The sequence below is a fragment of the Pezoporus wallicus genome, unplaced genomic scaffold, assembly GCF_028554395.1.
Source record: "Pezoporus wallicus isolate ANWC-B61680 ecotype Strahan unplaced genomic scaffold, APGP_CSIRO_Pwel_v1 contig_6464, whole genome shotgun sequence".
Classification (NCBI taxonomy): domain Eukaryota; kingdom Metazoa; phylum Chordata; class Aves; order Psittaciformes; family Psittacidae; genus Pezoporus; species Pezoporus wallicus.
The window spans coordinates 8,605,614-8,621,558 of record NW_026642130.1 but is presented as its reverse complement, the minus strand read 5'-3'; the positions used below and the strand labels follow the sequence as shown (position 1 = coordinate 8,621,558).

At 40.5% G+C, this 15,945-nt stretch overlaps 1 protein-coding gene across 2 annotated transcripts in view; it reads right to left on the bottom strand.

The window, feature by feature from the left end:
* The window catches only part of LDAH (lipid droplet associated hydrolase), a 130,184-nt gene that overhangs the window by 99,220 nt on the left and 15,019 nt on the right, over positions 1 to 15,945 (bottom strand). Inside the window, exon 3 of one of the 2 annotated variants that reach the window (XM_057427643.1) lies at positions 1,596 to 1,730. The exons of the other annotated variant lie outside the window; for it this stretch is intronic. Within the exon in view, the coding sequence (XP_057283626.1) occupies positions 1,596 to 1,730 (135 nt within the window). The remainder of the gene's footprint in view (positions 1 to 1,595; positions 1,731 to 15,945) is intronic. 2 annotated transcript variants of the gene reach the window in all.

Here is a 15,945-nt window from a genome sequence, read left to right as displayed (position 1 = left end):
TGCTGTGCAATGGAAGACATATTAGGGCACAATCAGTGACGATGCCAGTATCTTTCCCAAGTTTTACAAAGGAATTACAAATCCAGGATTGCTCAGGCACAGTTGAAGATCTTTTTTTTTGCATTAACTGCTATTATACCTATCCTGACACTCATCTACCATTGTTTTGCCCACTAATTACATTCTGTACGATGTTTCTGCAGTTCCCTGACACCTGTTATCTTCCCAATAAGTAAATGCTATGGAGTACCATCCATAACTTGAGAAATTTCACTGTTTACTCTCATTCTGCAGGTCACAAGTAATCTATTGAATAAAACTTGACACAGCAACCAGCCTTCAAGGTACTTCACTTCTGACCTGTCCATCCATCCTAACAAGCTAGGTTTTTTCTTGAAAATCCCCTCTCTGACAGGAGCATCGTCAGTGCAAAAGGACACAGTGAAGTCAGCTAGAGGTTTGGTTTCCACTTAGATACCAGTTCCCTTTTTCCTACTGAATGTTCTCCCCCCCCCCCCCGGATTTATGCTCTCCTTTAGCAGCAATTGTCACAGCGGAATTGGAACAGTTGTACAATATTCCGGCTGGCTCCATCTAAAAACCATTCAACTAGCTCAGCCATCTTAAGCCAAACTATCATCAAAGGCTTTTTTCACTAACTACACACTTACAGACATGATCCCAGGGCATCTTGAGACCTACACGTGTCCTCTGCAATAAATTCAGCTCCATTCAGTTGCCAGACTTGTACCTGTATCCCCTGGTTAACATGGTACAACAAATTATAAATCTAGGGTAGTTTGACACTGGAACACAACGACTGGCAGGAATTTTACCAAAGAATTATAGGTTTCATGTATCAGTTTTATATTTGAGATTAAAGAAATGAATAAGAACACTTAACAGTTTTATTGCTGTATCACTGCAGCTTGTCCAGAGGGCCATCTGCATAAGTCCAGAGGTCTGCTGACACTAAGTAACTTCCAGGATAGGCTCTGCTACTGGCTCCCCACATCTTACAATGCTGACCAGTAATAGTAACCACCTGTAGTTGGCTAGCACGTCTTGCTAGCAATTTGCATGTCAAAAGACTTTTAACACATATAAAAGCAACCTCTTCCCTGCAAATGTTCCATACCCCAGTCTCAGAAAGATTCACTTGCTTCTTGAAAATTCACTAATATAGTGCAACTATTTTTTTAAATTCAGATCATTAGGTATCTCCTGAAGTACTTAATCTTTGAATTGGACATTTCATTGAAAAATGTACTTTTCTAACCTACTCAACATAAACACATTCTAGACCTTCTTTTCTATAAGTTCTCTCTAAAGACTCTAAAGTTTGCCATCAGCAAACTCTCTTATTCTCTTAATAGGACTTATCTGACTGGCATTACCTAAAAACATACTCATTTCCACAGTAACTTCTCTTCTCCTACAACTGTTCTATGGAAATATAATGGAGACATGTAAAAAACATGTCATGCTGGTTTTAATAAGCACGAGTCCTGCTAGTGCAATCCGGGGGAGTGGGGGGTGGGGCCAGGGGTGGTGATGCACAAATATTTGTATGTACAAGTTAAAGTATTGTGTACCTTCTGTCATTTCCATGCCACTAGGAGGTTTACAATGTCCAGCATGGCTCACAACCCAAACGGGATACTGCTGATTTAGTCCACAATATAAGGCCTGTATAAAGGTCCTGTAATAACCTGCCAGTCCAGGGTTACCTGCCAAAAAACAAAACATACAAGCAGAGTCAATATTAACCTTCCAATAGCAAACAATTTGCTTCAAAGCTAACTAAACAGCATTATACAGCAATTTGTTAATTTATTTTCTGTAGTATGTTTCCAATTTTTATTTTCTCATTTTCAGGGGCTATGCTATTCAACTGGTTTAATTCCATTCATCAATGGCACCCATGAGAAGCATTTTACAGAATTACTTTGAAATTGCGGAACCTAATATCAAAGCCCAACATAGAGTAAATCTCCTTTTCCACCAGAGGTCAGTCAACTCGCTTATCTATCCTATCACTTTATAGATATATGAAAATTGGGCAAAGAAACCCTCAGAGTTTATAAAAATATCACAAAGACTACAGCAAATATCACTTGATCCAGATGTCAGCCCTTCAAAACAGGTATGTGGTATTCTGACAATACAAAGGTCTGTATTGACCCTAAAAGTAAGGATGATTTTATTTTAAGTTCATGGGACTAGATTTTTTTCTGCTTGAAACTTCATATACTTGCTGACCTTTTCCACACAGCTTGAGAAGCTCTTTCCTTTTCAACCCCTGAGCTCTAGATCCACAGGAGAATCTGTCCTCCCTCAGCTTTAGAGAGAACTTCTCAAAAGAGGCTGGTGTCTAAATGAATCCAGCTTCCCCTAATACGGCAGATCACATTGCTCTAAATCCACTGTTTAACAGTGATATCATGTACCACTGTTGAAGTGGAAACTGTAATAACTGTCCCAAAGATAAGAACATGCATAGGTAGGGATTTCAGCATTTCTGAACAAAATTCTAATCTCTGCTCCTCCTTTTATACTTTTTTGTTTGGGTATCAGCAGTGTCTTCAGTTGGAGAGTAAATCCATATGAACAGGAAGCAGATTGTTTTCCAGTTCCTACAGGATGCATAAAAATTCCACAAAGACATAAAAACATATAACTTCTCTCAATTTATTAATTTTCCAGAGTAGTTCCACTGATTTCTTTTATCATTTAGACACCTGGAAAACTACCTATCATGGCTAGGTTCATTCAGTAACATGTTTTTCACTCACATACTAGGCAATTCTTCATTTGGATATCATGAACAGCAAAAGGCATGTAAAAAGGCATCATGTAAAAAGGCATTCACATTCCAAAAATAACACAAATATATTGCTGAAAGGGTATGAGAGAAAAAAAAAACAAAAAGTAACATTGCGTAAACTCCTTTATATGAGTCCAACTGTAATCACAGAGGCTGAGCTGTAGTATTGATAGTGACAGAGAAGAAGAATTGGAGCTGTAATCAAATCAGTACTTGTGGAAATTGTGTGGGGAGATATAAATTAGATTTATTCCACTTCTCCTTTTCTGTAGTGGATGTTTTCATTTTGCCTTCTTTTACTTCAACCCTTTTGCTCTCCAGATAATACACGTCATGGTTTAAACCCTAGCCAGACAGCTTGTTCACTCACTCCCAGTGAGTGATGCCGGGCTGACAGCAATGGAGGGCCCCCCCCCCAGCCATGGCTCTCCCCTTCCCCGCTCCCGGAAGAACGGGGGGGAGGATCGAAAGGGTGCAACTCCTACGGGTTGAGACAAGAACAGTCCAGCAACCAATGTACAACACAAATCACCACCGCTACTACCAACGACAACAATGATAAGAGAAAATAACAAGGAAAGAAAATACAATACCACAATACAATACCACCGGCCAAGAAACGAGCCCCACCCGGAAGCCCGTGTCCTTCCGGGTAACTCCCAGTTTCCCCCCACCCCGGGCATGATGTGCTGTGGTATGGAATACCTCTTTGGCTAGCCTGGGTCAGGCGCTTCCTCCCAGCTTCCCCTCCTTCCTGGCAGAGCATGAGCCTCACAAAGTCCTTGGTCAGGGTAAACATCACTTAGCAACAACTGAAAACATCAGTATCACCAGCACTGTTCCCAGGCTGGAAGTCAAAACACAGCACTGCACCAGCTACCACGAAGGAGAAACATGACTGCTACTGCTGAACCCAGGACAACACAGTAAGTTCATTGCTCTCCCAAGAGGTATTCCCTCAGCCCAGGGCTTCTGAACACAGCCTACACCTCACCATGGAGCAGCAGTGCACTAGGCACCCAAAGCCATTGCCAGCACTGACATGTTAGAAGGAGCTGGTGCCGTGGTTCAACCAGAGATGACATACAGGCAGAAGAGGGAAGCTTTCCACTCTAGGTAACATATCATTCATGTTTCACCCTTCACATATATAGAAAAAGTATCTGATGGTTTTTAAATCTTAATAATATTACTGATCTTATTACTGCAATAAATAATAGTAAAATGTCTTATTGTAATTAATAAAACCATAACATTATTTTTACTGGAATACACAGACTGCAGGGAGAGAGGAGGGAGAAAAAAAACCAACCAACCCAACCAAAACACCAAAACCCAAACCCCAGAGTAAGTTGTTGCATATATTAACTCCAAAATGCATGACCAAATTTTTGCAAGCTGATTTCCAGAAAAACAACTTAAAATTCACAGGGGTCACACCCCCACACAACTACATCAAAAATATGTAATACAGAGGGCCCCAGAGACAATAAAATAAAATCTAAACATCATCTGTCAAGCTCCTTGGATTGATGTTACATAAAGGAAACTTGTCTTTCAGCAGGGTTGAAGATGAAAGTAGCAGCAATCCAAAACAAAGTGTGTCTTTTGTAGTACAAATGATCATGTTTTGGCACTATGCTTAGTCCAGGAATATAACGCAATTAGGTGTTTTGAGATCAAGGAATCACTAACTTAATCTCAAACCCAGCCTTTTTTCTTTAGTATTTTCTCTCCTTTAATAATGAAAAACAAGGAAAGGTGGAGAAATCGCAAGAGCTGTCTTAGACATTTCAGTGCTTTGTCCCATCATCAGCCAGGTGAATCAAACATGTAAATATTCTCAGGATTCAGTCATCAGCTGAAGAGCAGTGAAATAAGAACTGCTTATGAACAGTGAGACTTTGCATCCAATACTATACAAAGCTCAAGGCACTCGTTACTTTATTGAGGGAAAGGGGATTTTTATTCTGTAATAAATGTGATGTGTATTTTAAACAGATAAAATTGAAATCTATGAACACAAAAGAAACCCCTTTCCCTGCTCTTCATAAGCATCTGCTCATGGTAAAAGCCATTCTGAGGGGTCAGCTGTTAGAGCTGCTACTGATACTTTAAAATGCCTTGAAGGGGTATGAATGAGAACCGCTGGCACAAATCGAAAGGAAAAATCATTTTAACAGCAAAGATTTCTACAGAGATATCACCATGTGTAAAAAAGCCATACATTTATTCTTTATTGGACTTTCAGTTTCAGAGTTATTCCAGATTCTCTTTGACCTAAGTAAATGCAAATTAATAGTCCCTGCTCTTGAAAGCTTGTATCTACAATATTTATAAGTGAGAATGTTTTATCTCCTAATACAGCTCTGCAAAGTCAGACATTTTATATGTTTCTACTTTAGTTGCTCACTTCAAAATACTTTAAGGGGAACAAAAAACTTGAACAGATAAAAGATTTTTTTTCATACAACAGAGTTCGCGTAACTGCTAATGGAAATAACCAGGGCTTAATAAATACAGCAGTCTGTGGCCAACAGTATTTTGGGCTCATCTACTGCAGTTGAAATGCTGTTCAACTAAACTATTTTATTTTATAGAAAGAGAACTACCAGGTTCATCATGAAGGCACCCAGTAGTACTCATTTGGGCATTCTAAGGACTTCCTAGTACATCAAACCAAAACTGCCCATGTTCTTTCATTCTTTTTTTGCAGTGTTAACCTCCATGATTTAGAAGTTGTTACTCCAGTTATTTGAATACCACATCAATCCTCAGACACCTCAGGGCACCTGAATCATTCAGGCATACCAGCAAATCTCAAATTGCAGTCATTTGAACCAAAGAGCCCATCTTAAGCGGTTCCTCTCAACTGTGCTTAATTTTCCAGTGTTTATGTTGTTTCAGAACTCTTAAACAGTAGCTGTAAATGGTGACAGAACAGAAAGACACAAAACTACAACACACTGCATATTAGCTTAATTTGCAAAAGACTTCTAAGCATATCATGGGAAGAGTATGTCAAATGGACAACTTTCACAGTGACTACAAATACAGCAGTGATGCTTTATTCCGTATACTTGTAAGTTTCAGTAACCAAAGCATGCCTGCCACCTTCCCTGTAAAACATGTAGAATAACTGAAATGTTGTGTGTTACATTAAGCTCAGAGTATTTCCATTTTAAACTTGAAGATGAAAATCCACTTCTTCCTTTTCCAATCTGTCCCACCCACAGCTAAAGCAAAATGGTACAGAAAAACTGACTGGGCAGGGGAGTAACTTTGAGCTACACTGGGAGGCAAATATTCACCCCTTCTACATACTACAGATACAGGCTTTTGAGAACTGGAACTATTACTCTTTAATCATCCATATAGTTAAAAATATGAAAACTTTCAAACACTTTCTTGTTAATGCTTTTTCCATCAAAACAAGATTTTAAATTCCAACTGCTTCCTTACTATGAAGGCATCTAACAATGGTGAGAAAACAATTCGTACAAACTAAATATCTGCCCAGGATATCACTACTTTTATCATGATTTCACATAATTTCCTACACAATGTATTATAAAGTCAAACTTGGCCTGTCTTAAAATTAAATACATACTAGTATTTGAGATGCTGCACTTACAAAAAAGTTTAGGCTTGTGAAGTTTAAACTTACATACAGTGTACTTCAATTCTCTTAATTCTGAATGTAAAACAACAAACACTCATTTAAAAAGTCACAGACCATGGCTGCTCCCCAAAAGCTGTGACAACTTTTGTGGCTTTCAAATGGTCAATCATTTTGAATTCTTCTGCAACAGAAACTATTAATGTAAGATATAAACTATAATTAAGAGAACACTATCATTAGATAACACTTTGCAAAAGTAATTCCCAGACTTACTGAGGAATGTACAATGTAAACCACAACAGCAAAATGCTTCAAGTTAGGAACAAAGATATACACCAGAACATGCAAGAAAAGCCTTCGAACAAGCTGAAAACACATACAGCTTACTCAAATAAAATCGAGACAAAACCAATTGAAAACAAAAATAAAACAAAACCAACTCTTAGCAGTTTGGGGAGGGGTATTTAAATTGAAAAGGATTTATTTAGGTAGTTTATAGCGAACACCAAGAGTGGTGGGGAGTGAAGCTCAGGAGCATGAAGCTAAATCATTCCAAACAGCAATGAGGTTTTTTGCACCTTGTTTTGAAACAAGCTTTTGGGTTCTGTGCACTGTCCTGCAAAATGCTCCTCAGTAATTTCAGTTGTGTCTCCAGGAGTCTGACCATCCACGATAGTAGCTGGCATTCAGCTGTGGCGCTTCATGCACTTCTCTAGCAGTTGCTCTCTGCTCTGGGACTGTAGCAGGACAATAAATAAAGGCAGCTACATGAACAGAAGAGGAATACACAGCCAACAGTAGATTTACAGAGAACTTTTGAGGAACTGGAGAATATGCCAGCAATTACCATGAGTTTAATTTCAGAAGTAATCCACAGTTTCAGAATTAAGCATGCATGCTGCAGTATTTACATGATAATCTCCTGCAATAAAACCAAATGCAGATTTTTATATTTTAAAAACCCAAACAACTGAGCAGCCATAAATCAAATTTGAAATCCAAAGGCACACAGCAGGACCACACAGAAAACATTTTTGTGGCAATGATTTTCACTGCCTCTTCGCAGAGCTGCCAAAGCTTCCCACTCCAGCTCGAAGAGCCCAAATGACATGTTCCTCGCTCAAGGAAACTTAATCTGCCTTTGGCATCTGACCAGCCACCATGGAAGAAGATGCAACTCCCCTATGTTAATGAATGGAAAGCAGCCCACGCAGATGTCAGAAAGATTTAAACGGAGCATGTAAAAAACACAATGATGTTCTCACACTTGGGAAAAAACTGCAGAAAATGACACCATGGCTGATGATCAGGCCTTAAAAGGAAACACACGCAGGTTTCTCTGACACACAGGGTTAAGGGATTTCAAATAAAACATGTCAAATAACATTTGAATTATCATCATAAACTCACAACAGTTAAGCTTTCACCTGTTTCCATGTTTAGAGGACTAGCATTCTTTGTCCTGTACACCATTTATAGTCCATACACTAGAGGAGCAGCATCAGCCAAAGAACAAACAATTACAAGAACATTATGTAGAAACACATGTGAAAACTGTTTGATCCTTTCTGACTCTAGAATCATGGATTTGGCTGGAAAACACCTTCATATATTTCCTTGGGTTGTGAAAATAAGGAATCTCAAAAGGATTCAGCCAGGTGCCTGTAACATAGCTTATTAGAGAGGTTTTTCAAGAACATTTCACATTTTTTCCCCTATACTTTCCCATATACAGTTTTTAGTTTGATACAGCAATTAAACTTTATATATAGAATTTTATAATACACATTCTTTATATGCAGTTTGCAAAGCAAATAATCTTGTCTGTTCTCTAACACTGCTCCACCTTTAGGACAAATGCGGGTTTATTTACCTCTAAAGAAATCCCATGATAGTCTAATAAACCCAAATTAATGTAATACAGCTGGTCCACATAACAACTGTGCTCTGGAGCCTGAAGTGAATAAAAATTCCCTACTACAAACTGTGACAATACATGCTTTTTTTCTCACGTGAATCATTAACAGCATCTGCCCAGGCAGGTAAGATACAAAAGTCCGAAATCCTGCTTTTACCACTGCAAACCTAGTGGACTTTGTAAGTGATAGTGCAAGAGTTATAAAGTCCACAGATATATTTCAATAGTTACCTCTAATGTCTCAACCAGGTAAAACAGGTACTTAAATAAAACAAAAAACCTTTAATTATTTTTTTTTTTTAAGATGTCTGTAAACTAATAGTTTTGGAAGGGAGTTAAGATTGAGATTTAAAACTGAAAAAAAATGAGTTCATAATAGCTTCTTTTTCACATTTTTTATAAGTTGAAACCAGGATTTCCTAGTGCTTACACATAAAAAATGTTTGCTCCATTTTCCTCAAAGCAAATGAAAAATTAACACATTTAATGAGGCGTCCTGGTACACAAATACACAGTCTCTTAAACATCTACTTAAGGAGATGAAGACAGATTTAACTACTTTTAACAGCCCAGGTGTGGTTGGTCTGTCTGATTCAATCCATTCTACAACTGATGCTGGCTGGTTGCACCGAGCTCTGAGCTGTGTCTTGAAACCCCAGCGGGAATTTGTTTTGCTGGCTTTAGGGTCTAAAGCAGAGCTGGACCAGCAGAAAATAAACCTCCGTCTGAAAGAAAGGGGGAGAACAAAGGAACTGCGCAAAGGAACACGAGACTTGATGTGAAATGGGTTCACAAGAAAGCCTATGAAATGTCTGAACAACAGCACACACCTAATGAGACAACATTAGCAGGAAAAAGACAGACAAGACAAACAACTCAAAACCAAGATAACCACAAATTATTTGTTTTGTGCAGATAAACAGCTCTGCAGATTTGATCACTTCTGAATAACATACAAGGAGAAAGAAAACAACACAATCACAAGGTACCAGAAAGTACATTTCCAGATTTGTATCCAAGATTCCCCTGTGCTGTACCACTGGTAAGAGTTATAAAAAAACATAGGTTTGGGGGATTTGGGGTTATTAGGTTTTTGGGTTTGTCTTTTTCTTTTTTTTTTTTTTTTTACAGATTTTAGAATAAAATGACATATGGGGCACAAAGAGCAAAGAAGAACACAGAATCATAGAATAGTCAGGGTTGGCAAGAACCGCCAGGGATGGAGCATTCACAACCTCCATGGGCAACCCATTCCAGTGCCTCACCACCCTAACAGGAAAGAACTTCTTCCCTATATCCGATCTAAACTTCCCCTGTGTAAGTTTGAACCCGTTACCGCTTGTCCTGTCACTACAGTCCCTAATGAAGAGTCCATCCACAGCATCCTTAAAGGCCCCCTTCAGATACTGGAAGGCTGTTATGAGGTCTCCATGCAGCCTTCTCCTTCTGACCAGCCCCAACTTTCTCAGCCTGTCTACATACGGGAGGCACTCCAGTCCCCTGATCATCCTCGTGGCCCTCCTCTGGACTTGTTCCAACAGTTCCTTGTCCTTTTTATGTTGAGGACACCAGAACTGTACACAATACTCCAAGTGAGGTCTCACGAGAGCAGAGGAGAGGGGCAGGATCACCTCTTTCAACCTGCTGGTCACGCTCCTTTTGATGCAACCCAGGATACGGTTGGCTTTCTGGGCTGCAACCACACACTGAAGCTGGCTCATGTTTAGTTTCTCATCAACCAACACCCCCAAGTCCTTCTCTGCAGGGCTGCTTGAATCTCTTCTCTTGCCCAACCTGTAGCTGTGCCTGGGATTGCTCTGACCCAGGTATAGGACCTTGCACTTGGCATGGTTAAACTTCTTAAGGCTGGCATCTGCCCACCTCACAAGCATGTCAAGGTCCCTCTGGATGGCATTCCTTCCCTCTAGCATATCAACCGAATCACACAGCTTGGTGTCCTCAGAAAACTTGCCAAGGGCCCGCTCAATCCCACTGTCCATGTCATCAACAAAGATGTTGAACAAGACTGGTTCCAACACTGGTCTGTAAGGAACAACACTCATTACTGGTCTCCAGCCGGATATTGAGCCATTGACCACAACTCTTTGTGTGTGGCCGTCCAGCCAGTTCTTTATCCACCGAGTGGTCCACCTAGCAAACTGATGTCTCTCCAATTTAGAGACAAGGATGTCCTGCAGGACAGTGTTGAATGCTTTGCCCAAGTCCAGGTAGATGATGGCAACTGCCCTGCCCCTGTCCATCAGTTCTGTAGCCCCATCATAGAAGGCCACCAAATTGGTCAGGAAGCATTTCCCCTTAGTGAAGCCATGCTGGCTGCCACCAAGCACTCTGTTGTTTTTCATGTGCCTTAGCATGCCTTTCAGGAGAATCTGCTCCAAGATTTTGCCAGGCACAGAGGTGAGACTGAGTGGTCTGTAGTTCCCTGGATCATCCATTTTCCCCTTCTTGAAAATGGGGGTTATATTTCCCTTTTTCCAGTCGTTGGGAACTTCACCTGACTGCCATGATTTCTCAAATATGATGGCCAGTGGCTTCGCAACTTCATTTGCCAGCTCCTTCAGGACCTGCAGATGGATTTCATCAGGTCCCATGGACTTGTGCACATTCAGATTTTTAAGATGGTCTCGAACCAGATCCTCTCTTACAGTGGGCCCAAGGTCTTCATTCTCACAGTCCCTACGTCTACCTTCTAAGACTTGGGTGGTGTGGTCACAGCATTTGTCAGTGAAGACCGAGGCAAAGAAGTCATTCAGAAACCTCAGCATTCTGCAAATCCTGGGGAGCCAGTTCTCCCGAGAGCTTCCTGAGGGAGCCTATGGTGTCCCTAGTCTCTCTTTTATTTGCTATGTACCTGTAGAATCCCTTCCTGTTATCCTTAACATCCCTAGCCAAGTTTAATTCTAACTGGGCCTTACCTTTCCTAACCTGGTCCCTAGCCTCCCAGACAACATCCCTGTATTCTTCCAAGGCTGCCTGTCCTTGCTTCCACTTTTTAAAAGCCTCTTCTTTCCCCTTTAAGTTCCCTCCTTATCCATCCATGGAAGCCTCCCGGCCCTCCTGCTGGACTTCCTTCTAGTCAGAACACAACACTAAGCTTGTAGCATGTGATCCTTGAATATCAACTAACAGTCTTGGGCCCCCCGCCCTCTAGGGCTTTATCCAAGGAATCTTACTCAGCAGGTTCCTGAAGAGGCTCTTTTGAAGTCTGCTCTCCTGAAGTCCAGGTCAGTGAGCTTGCTGCATGCTCTTCTCACTGGCATGAAGATCTCTAATTTGACCATCTTGTGATCGATATAACCAAGGCTGCCCCAGAGCATCACATTTCCAACAAGCCCCTCCCTGTTGGTGAGCATGAAGTCAAGCCTGGCACCTCTCCTTGTCAGCTCCTCTATCACTAAGAGAAGGCTGCAAGAACAGACATATAAGACCTAAAACTTAAAGGTGTAAGGCATTATGCATGTACTACTATATATTTATTTATTCCTATGGAGGTTTTAAATCCACCAAGGATAACCAAGTTTTGTTTTCAAAAATGGAAATTGGGACAATGATCAAATCTTCCACTATGCCCATAAAAGGAAAACAAGAGCAAGAACTGACACTGAACTTGTAGCTCTAGTGTTTTCCATAATCTAGATATTGAACATAATAGGTCAAATTTATTTCCAATATAACGTCAATGATCCACAGGAGTTACTGCTGGGACAGAACTGAGGCCATGTGTTAAATAGAATTTGAAAGCAGGTATTTATTTTTTTTTATTTTCAGAGATAACTATGTCAAAATATTTAATAACAACGCAAATCTATACCAGCTCACATACTTCTGGTAGCAGCTGCCAGGAAGCAAGAAGTGTATTATACACAGGTGCTGTAGCTTTAAACATTTTAACTGCATTCTTTGTACACAATGCACATGGAAACACTGGATTTCCTTCATAGGTAGGTCCTTCAGCAAGTAATTTTTCTTTCCCCACTGAAGAGAATGTCTTCTCACATGAAGAGAAACAGATATTTTTTAAAATAGTCAAATCAAGCTAAATACCCTAGAACACAACTTTTCCACAACTCTGCCCAACTCCAGCCTCTGCATGCTGCAGGAGAGGTATCACTTCCTTCCCTGATTATGCTGCATGCAGCCAGGCAGGAAGGATCCATGCTGAAAACAGCACCTCATTAGCAGGAAGAGGACACTGAGAGAAGGCTGCGGATTGAGAAAACTTCAGCAAGTCACTTCAGTAAGTCACATCTGCCACCCAGATTTTGTGGGGTGAAATACTGTCAAGCACAGTTGGATGTTTAACCATCCTGTCATTACTCTGCCTCCTGAAACTTAACAAGCTCGATTGTGCCAAGCCCCCATCAGAGGTACTTCTGGAGCACTGGGAAATTCAACAGAAGTGGCATATTTCAAGCCTAGATCTCACACAGAGGCTCCTCTCTGCATGAGGAAGATTTTTAATGAAAGATTTTTTTTTTCTTTTCTAAAGACAATGGAAGCTGGTGGGCTGACTCAGTAAACAAAGCACAACTGTCAGCATATTTTAAAATATTAGTCACAAGCAAGTAGTCCATAAGCAGCAAGAATAATGGAGAGCAGTGTCCTAAGAATTGACTTTTCTAATATATAATATGGGATAGAACAAGCTTACACCTCTCCTTCATGGACATACCTGCATGTGTGTCTTCTAGTCAAACTTTTTTTCTTTTTATGCTTTTCAGTCCCCTGTCAGAAAAGTCAGGGTAAAATTGATCAGTGTATTCAAAGTTTTATGGAGGTTCAGAGTAGAAATCAAATAGGTACAAATTAGTGTCATCCCCCAAGAATAATATGCTCAGGAAAACAAACAATTTTGCTCAGCAAAATAAAAGAACCTTGGTGTGAGCTGAGACAGCCCATCCTATTGACAAGTCCTCAAGCACTTGACTGAGATTTCATTATTCCCGGTTTATGACAAATAAACAGACCAAATAATCTATGCATAAAAATTAAAGTATTACTAACCCCTAGGAACACCACCAATTAACAGAACCTTATACACATTACCACCTGACAAAATATGTGGTCAGCTGAAAATAAGACTGATCTCATAATTAAGCAATAAATATTCATGCTAGAGGTAAAAAAATGGCTAGAAAAGTTGGAAGGGACGAAGTGCCTTTGAAAGTATCAGAAAGATAGGTTCAGTGGATATTTGCTGTGTTCTTTTGCTCCTGTTCAAGTATAAATTTACAAAATATAGCCTATGTATCCCATGCAAGCCTGGGAATTAAAAGTGTTCTGCTGTGTTTGTGTCTCACTGAACTAGAAGCTATGTTCTAACTTAACCTGCTCATACCCTGTAGTCACAGGTGAAGAGTGGGGTTGAAGAATAGGGTGGATTGAAGAATGGCATTGACTGGAGAATAGGGCTGTAAATAAGTAATCTCAAGAACCTTGGGCTTTGTTTGCAACTACAGAGAAAACGAAAATTACTAAGATAAGCTTTGCCAAAACCACCTGGTGGTTACTGATATGACTGATCCTAAAACAAAGTGATGAAGAAATAACCACCAAAAGCCCACTACCACATCTTTGTATGCATACAGGAGGCATTGTCTAAGAAGTATGATGTAATGTATGTGATCTAATGAATATGTATGTTTAAGGACAATATAAGCCACATAAACCACAGCCTGGTTGATGCCTGGGAGAGACACGCTTGGAGGAGCTATCTCCTATGTCTCCCAGTGCCGCAATAAAGAATACCTGCTTCTTGACTTAAAATTTTGTTGGCGAGTTCCTGGAGTTTTCTCCAAATCATAGGTAAAGGGGAAAATATGAAGGGGAAAACGTTACCTTGCTCTGCATAGACCCTTTTACGTGGATTGCCACACTACACAAAATTCTAACTCTACAGTGTAGTCTGTTCTCACTGACTGCTTTTATACCACCTACTGGAGAGTAAGAAAGCTCCTTTCCCACTGTCTTTTTTTTTTTTTATTCGGGGGGGGGGGGGGGGGGGGGGCAGAAGAAAACCACAAATTCTTCAGGTCAAAATCTAAGAACTCAGGGTCAAATGCAAAGAATTGGCAGCTTCATCTGGAATTTCAGTGTAAACAAAAGCAGAAAGCACCAGGGAGAGGCATTCTCAGTGAACCACTACTACCTGGTGTGAGTGGTAGGGTACCAACTCCTCCCAGAGAAGGCTCAATACTGAGCATGTGAATCCACATGTATGTGCTGCATGTTGCAGATCAACACCATAATTTAACAGCAGAAAGTTCAGCAGCAAGTCCAGCTGAAGGAACTCCCATCTCCTGCCTTGACTGTCATTCCCACCCCCAATTATACAGGCACAACTCTGTGGGGCCATTCTGCGACCCCAAACAGGGAACTGTTCCAGCTTTAAAAAGACTCCAGGAATAATGTATGCATTTATTTAATTCACAGCATGATCTCTCCAACTATTGTTCTGGCAGAACCAAAGGTGGAGTGGCACAGTGCAAAGGCAACAGGAATACCTTATGCCAGTATTGTTGACAAACATTTTGGATTGTGAAATACTGGCCTTAAGAAACTTTCTAAGTGCTCCAAGCATTGATATTTTAGATTTCCAGTGCCTGGTAGGTCTTAATATACACAGTTCAACTTTCACACTACTTTAGTCTCAGCAACATCTGCTTTATACCTTACCTGATAGTTCTAAAAGCTACCTGAATGCATGAGCTTTATGAACAGCCTGCACCAGCTACCCAGTCTCTTTACAGGTTGCCCAAATCCTAAGAGAGGTTCTACTACTTAGGTTTTACCTGCTAATTAATAAAAGCAGGGAATGGTAGAGACTTCCCAGGAAGACTCCGATTATGGGATGCTGGTAACATAAAAGTCTTAACACAGGCAGGTGGGACACAGGGAAAGACAATCTTGACAATTTTAGGAACACGAGCTAGCTTTCCCAGATCCAGTCTGAAAAGCAGCCCAGCAGGCAAGTAACACATTCAAAGCATCAAGTGGTTGCTTCAAGTCCTACACTGTAGTTGTGCAGAAAAACGCCCCAGGAAAAGAGCAGAGTGTTTCTCCTTCTCCCTCCATGAAAGGGATGCAGATTCACTGTCATTCTCTCATGGCTAACTCACAGTCAGGCAGGATGCTTTACAGTGAATAGTCTGCTCAACTATAACATTTTCAGGGCTAAGTTCAATTCCAAGCAGCACAAATACCACACAACAGATGACTAATGCTCCTGCTAAGCTAGTATGCAAAAGAGGAACCTTTCTTAAATAGGGTAACTGTGCAGACACAGAGAGGCCACCCTGCTCAGCTGTTTGGATATAAACATCCACCCTGGGACAGAATTCTAGATGCAAAATTGAGACTTCTTTTGTTCCTGCTGATTAGCTGCATGTGACTAGATGCCATTCTGAGCTGCATAATCCTCCACCTGCCTTGTTTGGTTGGAGTCTTGGCTCCCTTGACAAGACTCTTAAGTTGATTCCCTAGACCAGGTGTGTTAAATAACATCATCTTCATTTTTGAGCACCTAAATTTCCCTTCTTCTCTGCTCTGTTGGTTCAG